The 16,390-nt window shown below is 56.6% G+C and overlaps 1 protein-coding gene across 13 annotated transcripts in view; it reads right to left on the bottom strand.

The window, feature by feature from the left end:
• Positions 1-1,477: 1,477 nt before the first annotated feature.
• BICRA (BRD4 interacting chromatin remodeling complex associated protein) overlaps positions 1,478-16,390 on the bottom strand; it is a 77,267-nt gene continuing 62,354 nt past the window's right edge. For 10 of the 13 annotated variants that reach the window (XM_081215414.1, XM_081215411.1, XM_081215415.1 and 7 more), the window contains 9 exons: positions 16,133-16,309; positions 7,584-8,201; positions 7,234-7,414; positions 6,811-6,920; positions 5,780-5,841; positions 4,674-4,822; positions 4,364-4,458; positions 4,073-4,175; positions 1,478-3,505 (listed from right to left, as the gene is read on the bottom strand). In XM_081215414.1, the coding sequence (XP_081071540.1) occupies positions 2,397-3,505; positions 4,073-4,175; positions 4,364-4,458; positions 4,674-4,822; positions 5,780-5,841; positions 6,811-6,920; positions 7,234-7,414; positions 7,584-8,201; positions 16,133-16,309 (2,604 nt within the window). In that variant the 3' untranslated portion in view covers positions 1,478-2,396. The remainder of the gene's footprint in view (positions 3,506-4,072; positions 4,176-4,363; positions 4,459-4,673; positions 4,823-5,779; positions 5,842-6,810; positions 6,921-7,233; positions 7,415-7,583; positions 8,202-16,132; positions 16,310-16,390) is intronic. The other 3 variants (XM_081215410.1, XM_081215412.1, XM_081215413.1) reach the window with 3 other exon arrangements.

Below are 16,390 nucleotides of genomic sequence, written 5' to 3'. Positions count from 1 at the left end.
ATGGAATCAAGTTAAGATGAGCTCATCCTGGAGTAGGATAGGCTCGAATCCAATATGGCTGGTGTCCTTATAAGACACACTGATGTACAGGGAAGATGGCCTGGAAGGAGAGACTGGAGTGATGCGGACACAAACCAAGGAACACCTGGGAGGTCCAGAGACTGGAAAAGGTAAGGAAGGAGCAATCCTCCCCTAGAGTCTCTAGAGGGACTGTGGCCCTGCTCACACTTTGAGACTTCTAGCCTCCGGAACTGAGAGAATAAATTTTTCTTTTAAGCCACCCACCCAGTTGGTGGTACTTGGTTATGCCAGCCATGGGAAACTAACACACCCTGCTTGATTTTCCCCACATCTCTGACACTGTACACGTTTACAGTCAATCCTCACTGTGAGCAGGTGCCCTATTTGTGAATGAGTCCACTTGTTAAAATGTATCTGTGATGCCACAAACTCGCAGCACTTCCACGGACATGAGCAGAGCGGCAAAAATGTTGAGTCGCTAAGGCGGCGCCCTTGTACTGGAAATGAAGTATCCTTTTGGGGGTCTATTTAGTGCCATGTGTCTCACATTTTTGTGCTTTTGTTGATTTCACTGTTTTCTTTTTCTTTTTTTTTAAATTTTTGGCTGTGTTGGGTCTTCCTTGCTGCGTGCGGGCTTTCTCTAGCTGTGGCGAGCCGGGGCTACTCTTCCTTGCAGTGCACGGGCTTATTGCCATGGCTTCTCTTGTTGCAGAGCACGGGCTCTAGAGCGCAGGCTCAGTAGTTGTGGCGCACGGGCTTAGTCGCTGCGCGGCATGTGGGATCTTACCGAACCCGTGTGCCCTGCATTGGCAGGTGGATTCTTAACCGCCACCAGGTAAGTCCTGATTTCTCTGTTTTAAATGGCCCCCAGGTGTAGTACTTTGTGCAGTCTCAAGCGCTTAAGCACCAGAAGGCTGGGATGTGCCTCACGGAGAAAACACGGGTTAGAGAAGTTTCACTCAGGCACGAGTTATAGTGCCGTTGGCCGTGAGTTCAATGTTAATGAATCAGCACTATACCTTAAGTGAGGTGTCTTTAAACAGAAACACACACAAAACAAGGCGATGTCTTGACGGCTTGACAAAAACGTGACCAGAGGTTGGCGGGAAGCTAACCCTATATTTCCCCCCAGGAGCGATGGTTCAGTATTTGCTAATTCTGCGTTCCCGGAAACCACAGAACCTTACCAGGAATGATACGAATCGCCTGCGTTTGGTTGAACTTTTTCACTGTCTGCCTTCTCCACCACCAAGTTGGCCCTCCCAGGACAGGCACTTGTCTTGTTCAGCTGCACCCCTGTGCCTGGAACAGGGCCTGGCACCCAGTAGGGGCTCACATATGTATGTGGACTAAGTCCTCGCAATCCCCCTCTCCACCCACCTGTCGTCCCTACCCCCGGATTCCAAACAAGTCCCCGGAGACCCGAAAGCAAAGGGGGCCGGGGGGGGGGCGTCAGTACAGTTTTAAAAAAAAGGATCGATTTTTAATTTACAAGAGTTCTAAATGTACAGAATTCTCCTTTTAAAAAATCGTTATACACAATAAATACAGTACAAAAAAATTTATCTTACAGTACTAGTTTTGTCTCCAAGATTTCGAAATCTGGCGTGGGTGGCTGGCGGCAGGAAGAACAGAGGGAAGACTGGCTGGGGAGGGGGTGGGAGGAAGACCCCGGTTTCCTGTTTTGGAGGTGCTCGGATTTCAGTCGAGGGACTGGAGGCTTCACAATCTCTCGTTCTCATTCGAGCGCACACAGAGGGACATAGGACACGGAGCGGGACGCACACACATGGATGGGACACAGCAGCCCGCGGGCACAGCGCTCCCAGCTGGGGGTCCCGGCATGCAGGCTCACGCCGCCCCTCCCGTGCGTTTCCTTTCTCGGCCTGTGGGGGGCGGTGGGGAGAGGCTGAGCGCAGCTCGCAAGGACCCTGCCGGCTCTGAGCGCCCTCCACGCAGGGATCCGTGAAGCCACATGGACAGGCCCGGTACCCGGAGACGCGTGAGCAGTGGGGACAGCCAGGAAGCCCTCATCCCTGGCAAAAGCGCACGTGTCCCCCGGTGGGGGGGCGGAGTGTGCAGGAAATGGGAAGAAATGGGAAACGACACACCAGGATTACCCCCTCCTTTGGCAGGGGGACAGTTTACATTACAGCCCCTCCCCGAAATCCACGACCCCCACCCAACAGCCCGGCTGAAGCAGGAGGTGGGGGACGAGGCCTTTGTGACTCAAATAACTTAGGCAAGAAAAACTCAAGGGGTCCCCGGCTCGTGTCCCCCAGGAGGCTGAGGTCGGACGCCCGGCTGCCCCCCTCCCCCCTCCCCGCGGCGTCCCTGCGGAGCGAGGGGACAGGGAAGGGAAGACCAGCCCGGTGTTATCTGTTCAACGTCCTGGCGCCGAGGCCACCGTTGTGACTGGAGGGCGGGTAGGCCTCCGGCCTGTGCAGGGGCGTCGGGGAGGCAGGCGTGACCACCGCCGGGGCGGCGTGTGGGTACGGGGGAGCGGGCGTCCGGCCGGGGGCCTGTTGGAGGTTCAGGATGCTGTCGATGGCGCTCTGGAGGTGTTCCGTGAGCGTGTCGTCCTGCGGGCTGTCGCTGGAGAAGCTGGCCTGGTCCACGTCGGGCGACTCGGACTTGCGCCGCTTGGCCGGGGGCAGAGGGGGCGCCTCCCAGCCGGGCTCCTGGCTGCCGCTGCCCTGCCCGGCGCCGGCCGCGGGTTCGGCCGGGGCGCCCTTCAGCATGCGCTGGTACAGCTCGTCCTCCACCGCCGCCAGCTCGCGGATGAGCCCGCTGGTGGCCTCGTCCACTTTGGTGGGCAGCGGGGCTGGGCTGCCACCCCGGGCTCTGCCCGCCGCCGCCCCCTCGACCGCCCCGCCGCCCGGGGCCTCCACGTTCTCGCGGTAGGTCTTGCGGAGGGGCAGGCGGGGACAATGGGGGGCCGGCGCCGGCGGCTTGCGGTCGGCGGTGGCCGGCGGCGGCGGGTGGTCCACTGTGCCGTTCATCTGGCCAGTGGCGGGGGGCGGCGGCGGGGGCCGGGGCGGGGGCTCGGCCGCCTTGAGGGCGGCGGGGGGTGGCGGCGGGGTCTGGTGCACCGGGTCCAGGGCTGTGTTGTGGACGACCTTGCTGAGTCCGGCTTCCTGTTTGATCTTGAGCTTGAGGCCGATGCGGCTCCGGGCCTCATAGGTCTTGATGGGCGGGCGGTTACGGGAGGGCATTGGGCCGTCCTCGTCGGCGTCCAGGGAGGAGGCAGCGGAGGACAAGGAGGACGAGGACAGGGAGGAGGAGGACGCCCGGGCCCAGCTCACGGAAGGGGAGCCGCCCGCCCCACCGTGCCGGATCACCAGCTTGGTGGGCAGGTGCAGAGGGGGTTGGGTCGGGGCCCCAGACGCTGAGGACGGTGATGGGCCGTGGCTGGGGAGCCGGTGTCCCTCGGAAGAGGCGGCGAGGGGGAGGCCGAGAGAGCGCGAGGAAGACACATATTCATCTGCAGGAGAAGGGGGCCAAGAAAACCCAGGGGGTTAGGGAAAGCACGAGGCGCCTGCAGAGCTGAGAGGAGCCGGCGTACACTGAGCGCCTACTACCTGCCAGGCCCGGGGCTAAGCCCTTGACTCATCAAGTCCTGAGGACATACTGCTAGGTAGGACCCTTTCCCCAGTTCCAAAGTTCCCCCAATGTGCAAGCACAGGTCAGCACCGGAGAGGGGACGCCCCCTTAACTTCTGCAACCCAGGCACCTTGCTTGCTTCACCCCAGTCCTGGCTCTGCTCCCCTGCTTTTCTATCCCCCGGGGGGTGGCAGAATGTTCCCTCCATCCAGGCCAGGATCGAGGAGGTGAAATGGACACACGGTGATGGAGGAGGAGGGAGATGAGCTCAGCTTTCTGTGGTTTCAGAGCCGGGAGCACTCGGCAGGAAGGTGGGGCTCGGGCGCCACCCAGTGGTGGGGTGAGGTAAGGCCACGCACCCTGCTCCCGCCCCAAGTCTAATTCGGCGGCTCTGGCACCGGGCACTACGGGGGTAGGAGTGGGGGACTCCGCCTCTCTCCCCTCTCACCAGGCTTCTCCTTGGCCAGCTGCTTGTCCAAGGCCAGCGTGGTCTTTTCCTCCTGAATGAACATTCGGTCGATCATTACCATCTCCGCTGAGGGGCTCACCCTCTGAGGGGGGAGAGAAGAGATGGGCAAGTGAAGAGGTGAGGTGGGGGAGGGGACGCGAGCGACCGGCATGGTTGGGAACACATTCCAAACTGTCCTTGTGATCCCACCCAGCCCCCCTCCCTCCTTCTTGCCCAGAGGGGGTGAGGAGAAAGGGCAGGGTCCCCCGGGGAAGGTGACGGCCACCCTACCCGGGACTCCTCCAAGAGCAGGAGGCGGTATTTATTGAGCATGGCCTGGGTGCGTTTCAGCAGCTGCGTGGAGACCGTCTCAAACTCCTCGTCCACTGTGGAGGAAGAGAAGGGGTCCAGAGGCCCAGATGTTGGGGACCTAGGGACCCGCAGATGCACACGGAGCTGGGCGCATCCTGACCCACAGTCAAGGGCGCGTGCAGAGTTGCAGTAGCATCTGCTCCTCGGCACCCTCTTCAGTCCTCGCCACCCGCCTCCACACGCCGGGGGGGCGGGGACAGGGTGGGGAGAGTCCCAGGGGAGGCCTCACCTTTGTGGTAGTCGTTGGGGGAGGGGAGGGCACCCTGGTAGACGTGGTAGGGCAGGAGGCGATGCAGGGCGTCCTCAAAGGAGGGGAAGGCCGTCTTGTAGTCAGGGTGCAGGACGGAGCCCTGATGTTTGTGCAAATGCTCCAGGAAGCTGGTGGTTGGGGAGGACACCACACACACACACACACACACACACACACACACACACACACACAGAGCTGGTGGTGAGGCCAGGAGACAGCAGATAGATCCTGGACCCTGAGCCCCAGGCCACAAGACAGAAAACGACGGGACAGGGAAAGGAACCCTGGGGGAGTATGTGTTAACGGGTGCTGAATGTGCCTGTTCTGCCTCAGTGCATGTCTGGGGACAACCAAAGGCAGTAGGTGCTATCATTGTGCCCATTTTACAGATGAGGAAACTGGGGTCCACAAAGGTGAAGTCCCTGACCCAAAGCACCTACAGCGAGGAAGAGGCAGTGCTGGGAGTCAGAGGCCGAGCTTGACACTCAGCCTCCATGCAATACCGTCTCCTGCCACCTGGGGTCAGCATGTCCCCGCTCTGCCTCTGACCCAGGATAAGATCCTGTTCTCTCAATGGGCTGTTTTCTAGCCCAGCACGTAAACATTATGTACGAATGTACATCATACACCAGACATAATGTCCCACCAGACATGCTTGGCTGTACCCTGTGCTCTAGACCAGCAGCCCCCGCACACCACGGGGGCAGGACCTGGTCTGGCTGGTGTTTCCAGAATCGAGCACAGGACTGGGCACTGTATGAGGACACGACCAACACTCTTGGTGGAAGGAGGGCGGAAGAGAGGGACAGGACGCAGGCAAGCCGCCCATCCACCCAAACATCGGATCAGCCACGCACCAGTCTGATTACCGTCCATCCATCTATTCACCCAGGCCCCCATTCAGCCTTCCACCCGCCCAAACGCTCATCACCCATCACCCTGTTATCACTACTATTCCCACCCCACTTTCTAGAGGGGGAAGCTGAGGGTCTTCAGGGAAATGGCACTGCCCAAACCACAGGGCTAATGAGAGGTGGAGGGACAGCACGGGGTGGGAAGGCACAAGGACCGGGCACTGAACTCACCAGGCTTCTTTGCTGGGCTGAAGGGTAGGTGGTTTCTTCAGGCTGCTCAACTTGCTCTCATACTGCGGGGTGGGGGGGCGGGGGTGGGAAGAGGCCAATGAGACGTACTGCGACGGAGGAGGCTTCCCTTGGCAGCCTGACCCTCTCTACCCCCCAGCCCGGGACAAAGATGGCAGGGGGCCGACGTCGCCCAAGATGGGGTCCTGGTCCCAGCTGCGGGACGCTCTGCCCATCACATTCAACCTGCGGGGAAGACCCGGGCTGGATCCAGGGGCGGGACACGGTGAGGAGAGGGTGACAGGCAGGCTCGAGCCCTCGGCGCCCTCCGCCTGGGTCCCCTCCAGCCCCTTATCCGGCCTGGGTCTCTCAGCCTCCGCCTGGTGTCTCCCTCCCTGCCCACCAAATGGCCTTTGAATCCCTCGTCCTTGTCTGGCATCTGATTTGCACAGGCTCTTCTCATTTTGCCTAAATCTCTCTCTTGACTTCCCCTGCTCATGCCTGGTCTTCCCTCTCAAGCTCTTTCGAATCTTGGTCTCCGCCTCGGTCTCCCCCAGACCCAGCACACTCCGTCTCGCCCCTCCAGTCTGGGTACCACTATCCTAGTTCTCCCCCCAACCTCCCCCCGCATCTCCGCCGTCTCTGTTTGACTCAGTGTCTCACTGCCCACCCCGCCCTGCCCCTCCGTCTAGGGTCTCACCCCACCCGTCCCGAGCCCATGCAGCCCCTCCTCCTACAGTCCACCTCACCTGCTCCAGTCCCCAGTGACAGTCTGGGTTCTCACTCAAGCCATCTCTCCTATCATCACCCTGTCATTTTGGTGTCCGGGAGGGGTCTCTGTCCAACTATCTCAGTCTCCCGTGTGTCCCCCCCTCCCCCCCGCCCAGACCGTCCTGGTGTCTCACCCATCGTCAGGCTGTGTCTCATCTGCTTGTCTCTGTCTGCCTGTCTGCACCCCCTGCCCCTCCGGTCCCCGTCCCGGTTTCCCGGCGATGTCGCGCGGGCCCTAGCCCTCCACTCTGGCAGCCCCTTACCTGCAGCCCAGAGGACTTCCCTGGCCCAGATGCAGCGGCCTTGGCCACAGTCAGGGTCGGGAGGTTGCTGGCAAAGGCTTTGCTCTCGGCGGGAAGCAGAGGAGGGAGGCCTAGGGGCGAGGTGGGGCAGACAGGGGTCAGGGGTCACTGGCGCGAAGGCGTCTCCAAAGACACGACCCTGCACCCCTCACTTCTCTGCTTCTTGGCCTCAGTGGCTGTGTCAGCCCTGGAGGGAGTGCCCCCTGGAGGGACATCTGGAGAGATGGCCCTTCCTCCTCCACCTTCCCTGTCCCGGCAGGTCTGGGCGACCCCTTGGGCTCACGCCCCCAGGCTCTGCCCTAGCCCGTCCTCCCCGGCCCTCAGCCCTCCGTCCACCCACTTCCGGGCCCCCCAGCCCTCGTGCGTGGGCCACCTCTCCCCTACCTGCAGTGGCCACGGGTGCCGGGGCCGGGGCATGGCTGGGGGCGGTGGAGGTCCCAGATGGGGCCTGCCCACTGACCAGCCCGGAGGTGGTGGGGCTGCCAAGGGGCCCCAGGCTGGCGGAGGTCTGCGGGGCGGCGGGGGCGCCCACAGCCTTGCTCTGGAGAATGATTCCGGACGGCACCTGAGGAGGGCAACAGGTGGCTGGGGGGCACACGCTAGGAGTGGGGGCAGCCAGGAACCAGGGCTGGGGGCGAAGACAAAGCCATGAAGTGCCAGGGGCTCCGATGGGACTGAAGGGCAGGGCGGGGCGGGGCGGGGCGGGCGGGGGGCCGGTCCCTGCCTCCGATTACCTGGTGAAATCTCTCGAGAAGAGCCTTCGGCTGGGGCAGCGCCGGGAAGGGGGTGGCCACCATCTGGAAGGTCCGAGGAGGTGGGGGTGGGGGCGCTGCGGGCTCGGGGACCAGGTGGAGGGTCGGAGGGGGCGTGGGGGACTTGTGGGGCCCCTGGCCAGGGGGGAACTGGAGCTGGAAGTCGGGCGGCGTGGGGGCTGGCAGCCTGGAGGACGTCTCGGAGGAGGAGGCCACGACAGAGGAGGTGGAGGCTGGGGCCAGCGGCCCCTCCAAGGGCTGGGACGGGGGTCGCAGAGGGGGCTGCGGTGGGCCTGGGGCACTGGGGGCCGGCGTGCTCGCAGGTGGGGGGACACCCAGCTGGTTCTGGATGACAAAGATGCTAGGCAGAGTTGGGGGGGCCTGGGGCGGAGGGCAAGGGTGCAGGGCGGGCTCTGAGGGTGGCCGGGACAAGCTCTGGGGCTGCGAAGGTGGGCGGGAGTGGGGTCGGGAGGGCGGGCGGGAAGGGGGCCGCGGAGGGTGTGGGGAGGGCAGGTGAGGGCTGTCCCCCAGCGGGGCCTGGTGAGGTAGTGATGGGGATGACGAGGGGCCTGGGCCCTTCAGCGGAGCCGCCGCTGGGATCTGGGCAGGGGAGGGAGGGAGAGCGGAGGGGGCGGGGTCAGAACCAGCCTTGGCTCCCTTGCCCCAAGACACTGGGGACCCCGGCCGCTCCCACCAGAAACGCCCCCTTCTTAGCCACCCCTTGTCCCGAAAGGACCCCACCACCCTTCCCGCCTCTCACTTCTGAACTCCCCACCTCACGGCTCTACCCGTCCCCCTCAAGCCCCGCACACGTCCACCTACCTCATTCCCTCAACCCGCCCCCGACCTTCCCCCACACCGTCTGTCCCCACCTCCCCCTTCCATCCATCCCCCCATCCCCCGAAACCTCTGCCCTCCGATCTCACCCCCCTCCCCATGTGCCCCCCCCAGTCCCCCCAGATGAAGGCGAGCTCTGCAGGCTTTGGGGGTAGCAGCGTAGGAAGCAGTGGCGGCGGCGGGGGCACTACACCAGCTGCCCAGCGGGTAGGCGGGGGGCCAGGGGGCCGGGGAGCATGAGCACAGCAGCAAGGGGGAGGGAGGTGGCCAGGCAGGGGCAGCGTTCCAGCCGCCGACCCTGGCCTGACCGTCCAGCTAACCCAGGAAAACAGATACCAGCACAGACACTGTGGCTGCACACTGGGGCGGGGGGCTGATGGCCGAGGAGGGCACGGCTGGGGACTAGGGGAACCAGGGAGGCAGGGGTAAGGACTGAAACTGAGGGTCAGGGTCAGGCCCCTCTGGACACCAGCCCATGAGTTACGGGTCCCCTTCTGAGTGTCCGTGGCCGCTGCCTCCGTGTGCCTGTGTGGCCGTGGCTGCACGCCTACCTGGGAGCCATGTGAGCCTGCAGGTATGGGCGTGCGTGTGTGTGTGCGCGCGTGTGCACATGCATGTGTCAGACTTGCACACGCAACCCGGGCACTCGTTCTGTAACAAGTCTAGTGACCTCGCCTACAACACACCTCAGCCAGAGTGCCTTAGCCCTCTGCACTCTCTCCCCTCACAGGTCACCTCCCCAAGAACCATAACCTCGGCAGCTACTGTTGAACCAGCGAGCACCAGCCGGGTACCTGACACTGAGCTGGTGGTGCCTTTCTGCTCACTGTACCCCAGTAACAGTGCACACTGATCCAGCACGTACGGCTGGGGACTTGTACCCACTCGTGTGGTCTCTCCACGGTCCCGAGAGCTGTGATGATATTGGACCCATTTCCCAGATAAGAAATTGAGGCCAGGGAGCCAAAATTACTGGACAAGTCTTGGACAGGTGCTCCCTGGCTTATCTACACCGCCCAGTGAGTAACTTCCAAGCTGAGCAAGGAGGACTCATGCTCAGAGGGCTCAGGGGACTTGCCCAAGGCCACCCATGGCTGCCACGCTCCAAAGCTCAGACTCTTTGCTTCAAGCCGCCAAAGTGGGCCAACTGACAATTCCGGAGTTATGGCTTGCTTTAAGCCTCCACGCTTGGCCCTGAATAACTTCTGGCAATTCAAAGTTAAAAAACCAACTAACCTATCAACCACTCTATATGTCCCCAAAGGCTTGCCACCTCTAAGGAGGTATGAGGAGCTTGGACCTTGGCTCTCAAGGGGCTGGTGAGATGGTCACCTGGACAACCCTCTGGAAGGCAGTTTGATCTGGTGGTTTTGAAAGACCGTTGAGTTGACCTGGTAATGCCCCCTCCAGGAATCTGTGATAAGGAGCATTCAGGCGCATGCTCACAGCGCTGGCCACCATGGGACTATTTACAATAGAGGAAATAGGAGAAGAAACCCAACGGCAGCAGCAGGTGAGTAGCTAAAGTGAGTCAGGGTGAAGGGAGCCAGCCTGCTTGACACTTCCCCCCACCGCCCCAAGCACAGGCTTCCGAGGGCGTGGTGAAGTGGCAACACAGACGTGCCAGATGCTAAGTGAGATAAGGAGAATGCTCCATGACACGATCACTGGACAACTGGCTAGACTGCATTATGGACAGTGGATTTGACGACAGTATTGTCTCACGGCTAGATTTGCGGAATTTGATAACTCTGCTGTGATCGAATAAGAGAATGCTCTTATTCTCAAGGGCTGAAATACCATGATAAAATATTAAGGGGTAAAGAAGCATGATGTCTGCAATTTACTCTCAAATGAGTCAGGAAAAAAAAAATGTAGGGGGCTTCCCTGGTGGCGCAGTGGTTGAGAGTCCGCCTGCCGATGCAGGGGACACGGGTTCATGCCCCGGTCCGGGAAGATCCCACATGCTGCGGAGCGGCTGGGCCCGTGAGCCATGGCCGCTGAGCCTGCGCGTCTGGAGCCTGTGCTCCGCAACGGGAGAGGCCACAACAGTGAGAGGCCCGCGTACCGCAAAAAAAAAAAAAAAAAGTATACATGCTGGGAGGGCTACAGCTAAAGCGAACGCAGCCAGATATTTACAGTGGGTAAATGTGGCGGGGCAGCCAGCTTCTGAGACGGCCCCCAGCGATCCCCGTATCAGGGTTGGTCTCTGGTCAAAAGTGGCCAAAAGAACTCAGGAGTAGTGACCACACGTCACTTCCAAGATTAGGTTATACTATAAAAAAGACTGTGGCTTCTATCCTGGGTTCTCTCTTGCTCTCTTTCTGTTGGATCAGGCACTTGGGGGAAGCCAACTGTAGAGCATGTTATGAGTTGCCCTTCGGAGAGGCCTCAGCCTCAGTCTGTCTCTACATAGGCCCTCCCTCCTGCCAGCAGTTGCACAAGTGCACCATCTTGGAAGCAGATTCTCCAGCCGGGTCAAGCCTTCATATCACTGCAGTCCTGGTTGATACCTTGACTATAATCTCCTAAGAGATCACGAGCCAGAACCTTCCAGTTAATCTGCTTCCAATTCCTGATCCTTAGAAACCATGTGAGGTAAGTTAATGTCTGTTGTGTCAAGCTGCTACATTTGGGGGGGTGGGTGGTAATTTGTTACACAGCAATAGACAACGAATACATCTGGTCAGAGAGTAAAGAACTCTCACGAGTATTATTCCCATGTACTAGTCTTATAAATTTGCTGTATGTTTGAAATGATTTTAAAATGAAAAGTTTAGGGAATTCCCTGGCGGTCCAGTGGTTAAGACTCCGTGCTTTCACTGCCAAGGGCACGGGCTCAATCCTTGGTCGGCGAACTAAGATCCCACAAGCCGCATGGTGCAGCCAAAACAAAAAAAAAGAAAAAAAGAAAGAAAAGTTTAAAAGTAACCAAAAAAGTTTAAAAATTAAAAAAAGAATCTCATCCTCATTAAAAATACAGAGATAAATACTCACACACTCCTCCCAAACCAAGTCAAAAACCAAATGACATACTGGGGGAAATAGTTGCAACTCATAGCCTAGACAAAGCTCATCTCTCTCACATACAAAGAGTCTCTAGAAATCACAAAGAATAACAAGCAGTGAGAAAAAAGGGGCAAAGGAGATGATCAGACAGTGCGCAGAAAAAGAAACACAAAAGGCTGAAATATTTCAAGGGATGCTCAACCTCACTTGTAATGAGAGAGACGCAAATCAAAACACCCTATGGAACCATGTTCAGGCATCGCATTAGGAATAAGCCGTATGTCTCATAAAGACACTCGTGCATTGCCTTTGGGGGTCTAAACTGGCACCATTTGCTACAGCCTCAGAGGAATGCAATTCCAGCAGCATCTGTGCAAATTCTAAGTGCACCTGTGCTTTGAACCAGCAAACAGGCTTCCGGGAAGTGACCAGAGAGATATGCCTGCACATGTGGGAAATGACAGGCGGATGAGTTGTTTACTGCATCTCTGTGTGAAGGACCAAAGCCTGGACGTGGTCTATCGTGCATCAGGACAGCACTTCCGGGGATGAATGCTCATCCATCCCTATCTGTACAGAGGAATACTTCTCCACTGTAACAAAGGACCAAGGAAACTCCCCGTGTGCTGCTCAAGTAAGTGGATAACGTGCTACCTGCTGGAGAGAGAGAAATGTAAACCCGTATTTGCACGAGGCTGTATATACACAGAGCTGGAAGGAGATACAAAAAGTAAGTGCTGAGGCTATGGGGAAGGGCCGGGGGCTGGGAATGCAGGCATGGGGTGGGCTGCTTTGCCCCGTACTTTAAAAATGCTTTTTCATGATTGAACCATGTGACTATAATACCTAATGTCAAAAGGACAAATGTTTTAAATGGATGGGAAGAAAAACAAGCAAGGCCAAAAGGAAACGTCATACCAAACATGCTACCAGTGGCTTCTGCATGCTGGTATTATGGGTGATTTGTTTTTCTTCTTGGTTCTTTTCTGTATTTTCTAAATTCTCTAAAGAAGCATGAAATTATTTTTATAATCACTTTTTTTTTTAAGCTCCCACATGAGAGTGGACTGTTTACTGAGAGATTCCAACTGCCCGTGAGGAGATGGGAAGATGCTCGATTGACGCAGAGAATGAGAGAGAAGTGCAGGAGGAGGAGTGCATTTTTCCGCCTGGCCAGCAGTGAGTCGGCTGCTTATCTGGGGTTGAGGAAGCTGTGGGAGAAGGCCTTCGCTGGCACAGACCTCACAGAGGAGCAACCGGTTTGGTCCATAACATGCTTGGGAAGCATTTACAGTCAACCCTCTGTATCCAGGGGGATTGATTCCAGGACTCCCTCGGATACCAAAATCCAAGGATGCTCAAGTCCCTTATATAAATGGCACAGTGCTTGCATATAACCTATGCACATCCTCTCGTATATTTTAAATCATCTCTAGATTGCTTATGATATCTAATACAATGTAAATGCTATGTAAATAGTTGTCTGAGCGCAGCAAATTCAATTTTGCTTTTTCTGGAATATTTTTCCCCGCGTATTTCTGATCCGCAGTTGGCTGAATCCGGGGATGCAGAACCTGTGGATATGGAGGGCCGTCTGTATACCCTCTGGTCCAGCAATTCTATTTCTAGAAATTTACCCCTACGGGTATTCTCATGCATGTGCAAAGCCTGATAGAAGAATATGTAGGGGAGTGTGGTTTGTTACCAATTCCACGGGAAACCACCTTAAGTATTCATGAATAGGGGACTGAATAAATGAAGCCTTGCGTGTCTACGTAACGAAATAAAGACATCAAAAGGGTTGGCAAACTATGGCCCAGAGGCCAAATCTGGCCTGCCACCCGCTTAGCCGACCATTCTGTATGGCCCGCAAGCTAAGAATAGTTTTTACGTTTTTAAATGGTTGAAAAGAAGTCAAAAGAAGAATATTTTCTGACTTGGGACACTGACAGGAGATTCAAATTTCAGCGTCCATAAATAAGGTTTTATTAGAACACGCCCATGCTCATTCATTTATCTAGAAACTAGGTCTAGAACTGCTGCTAGGCTATAATGACAGAGACCTGCAAAGCCTAAAATGTTTCCTACTGGCCCTTCATGGAAAACTCACCCGGCTTCTTTCACGCTTGCAGGATTTTCAACGTTCCCAGCCCTGTTCAAGCACTTTACATACATTAACTTATTTATCCCCCACGACAGCCTATGAAGTAGATGCCGTTATCCTCCTCCTCATCTGACAGGTCAGGAACTTGAGGCACAGAGCGGTAAGGGACTTGGCGGAGGTCACAGAGCCTGTAAGTGGCAGGGTCGGGAGCAGAGTCCCTGTTCCTAACCTCCCCTGACAACAATTCTCCGGGACAGTGGTTTTCAAGGCACACCTAGTGCCCATCGGTAATGGCTCTCCCTTTGCTCTTGCCGTGGGCTGCTCAGCACTGGGCGGGTGTTCCTGTGTGTGGCTGGGTCCCTTCCTCCATTCATTTATTTTACAAATGCTCACCGAGTATCTGCTGCAGGCCAGGCACTGTTCTGGGCGCTGGGGAGAGAGCAGGACCTGAACGCACACAACTCTCGGCCTCGTGGACTTTACGTTATAGTGAAGAGTACACATTACAGAGAGGCATTGACAGTTACAGTGAAGACAGGAAACGGGGAAAACAGGCAGCCTGGTCAGAGGGTGGTCAGTGCTATGGAGAAATGCAAAGCAGGGAAGGTGGCAAGGGAGGGCCGGGAGGAGTCAGGAAGGTGACCAACATGTCCCGGTCTGTCTGGGACCGTCTCAGTTTTAAAACTGAAAGTCCTGTCTCCCGAGATCCTCCTTGGTACTGGGTAAACTGGGCTGGTTGGTCACCCAAGGAGCGAGTCTAGACAAGTACCTGCAGGGTGTGCAACATTAAAGTGGCAGAGTACACATGTGCCCTGGCCTGGCTCTCAACCGCAGCACTCGAGAAAAGGGCTCCTACCAGCCACACGTTCCAGCTGAGGACGGGAGCTCGCGAGGCTCAGAGAGGGGACTGCCCTTGGCCCCAGGGACCCAGGCCTAGTCCAACCACTCTAGAAACAGTGCTTCCAACCTGAGTCTCTCATGGGCCAGGCAGCCCCTCGCCCCTCCCCTACTCCTGCCTGGTTTTCCTCTCTGGGTAGAGATGACCTGAGGACATCCTGGCCCCATGTCCCTCTGGACTGACCCATAAACACAATAGCTAAAATAATAATAATAATAGCAAATATTTATGGAGTGCTTACCCTGTGCAAAGCACATGTTAACTGGTTTACTTGTCCTAACAGACCTATAAAGAAACTATTATTCCCATTTTCCAGATGAGGAAATTAAGTCTCGGCAGTTACAGGGACTCACCCAGGGTTAGCACAAGGCCTGACACATACGTAGTGCACCCCTTTCCCTAAACAACTGCTGATGGAATGAAGAAACTAGTTGCTTCAAGTCACATGGTGAGTAGCAGAGCCTGAGAATGAAATCATGGCTGTTTAAGGCCAAGGCCCAGCTGATTTCTGCCTTCCTGGACCTCGCTCATGTTATTCCCTCCTCTTCCTGCCTACCCTAATCCACCTCCCCACTGGTCCTTTTCGAAGGAGTACAACATCCATCCCTCCAGAATAAAAGGTGGCCCACCCTAACCTCTCAAATGCTGACGTGCTAATGACTCATATGAGACAACGGCTAATTTCTCTAATATGTAAAGAGTTTCTACAAATCAACAAGAAAATGACCATTACCCCAAATTTGAAAATGGCCAAGGATATGAACAGACAATTCTGTAGAAAGGAAAACACAAGTAGCTCTAAATCTATAAAAACCTGCCCCGCCTCATTTACCGTAAAACAAAATGCATATTAAAACAAAACAAGATACTATTTTCACCTATCTGATCAGCCAAGTTCAATATTGCTGAGGGTGGGGGCAAAAAGGCACAGATCATATATTGCTGATAATCTGTTAAACCAATTTATACTCCAGAGTAATTTGGCAATATCTGTCAAAACTACAAATACATTTGCTCTTAGACCTAGCAATTTCCTTTTAAATAACTTATCCTACAAAGAGACATATGTACAGTTCTTCTTTGCAACCTTGCTCATCCACAGCTAAAGACCAAAAGTGACCTAAATTCCCAACAACAACTGGTTAAATAAATGATAGTATCTCCACACAATGGAATACTATGCAAGAATGAAGTACAGTCTCCAAGATGAACTTTTAAATAATAAAAGGTGCAGAATGCATGCAGAGTACGCTATCACTTTGGTAAAAATGGAAGGGAAGGAATCCAGTTGTCATTTTGCTTGTCTATGCGTGGGAAAGGAGTGCAAGAAACTGCCTTGGGAGGGAAAGCAGGAGAGGGGGCTTTGATCTAGACCTCTTGGTATCTTCCTTAAAATGTGAGCTACCTGAATATTAGTTATCCAGATAGGAAAATGATCATTCTAGGACCTAATCCATTTCCTGCTGTGTGGATCTTGTGTCCCTGACTAGAGTGTCGTCTCAAGCATCCATGACTGTCCGGAGACCCTCAGGAAACATCTGGGGAGCCAAGGAGAGCACCGTTTCCCAAGCCAGCGAGACAGAGGCAGGCAGGGCAGCCAGGGAGCGAGCGGAGGGAACGGGGAAGGGGGGCGAGGGGCAGGGCTGGTCTGCGCTGGGACAGAGGCTGCTGGGGTTCGTCTACCTGGGGGGCCGGCGCCGGGGAGGCCTGGCTGTCGGGGGCCTGAGGGCCAAGGCCAGCTCCTTTGGTGACGGGGGTGGTCAGGGCTGGGTCTTGGGCGGGAGGCGGGGCGCTGACTATGACCGAGGCGGGCACGGAGAGGTGGGGGCCCTCTGTGGAGAGGGGCTGCTGGCTCCTCTCCTGAAACAGGCAGCCCGCACAGGGTCAGAGGCCATCCCCACAGACCCGCGGCCTCCCCACCCTGACACCCCACCCCCACTG

This window comes from Mesoplodon bidens (assembly GCF_964165515.1).
Source record: "Mesoplodon bidens genome assembly, chromosome: 18".
In the NCBI taxonomy this organism is placed as follows: domain Eukaryota; kingdom Metazoa; phylum Chordata; class Mammalia; order Artiodactyla; family Ziphiidae; genus Mesoplodon; species Mesoplodon bidens.
The sequence above is the reverse complement of the archived record's forward strand: the minus strand, read 5'-3'. Positions and strand labels throughout refer to the sequence as shown.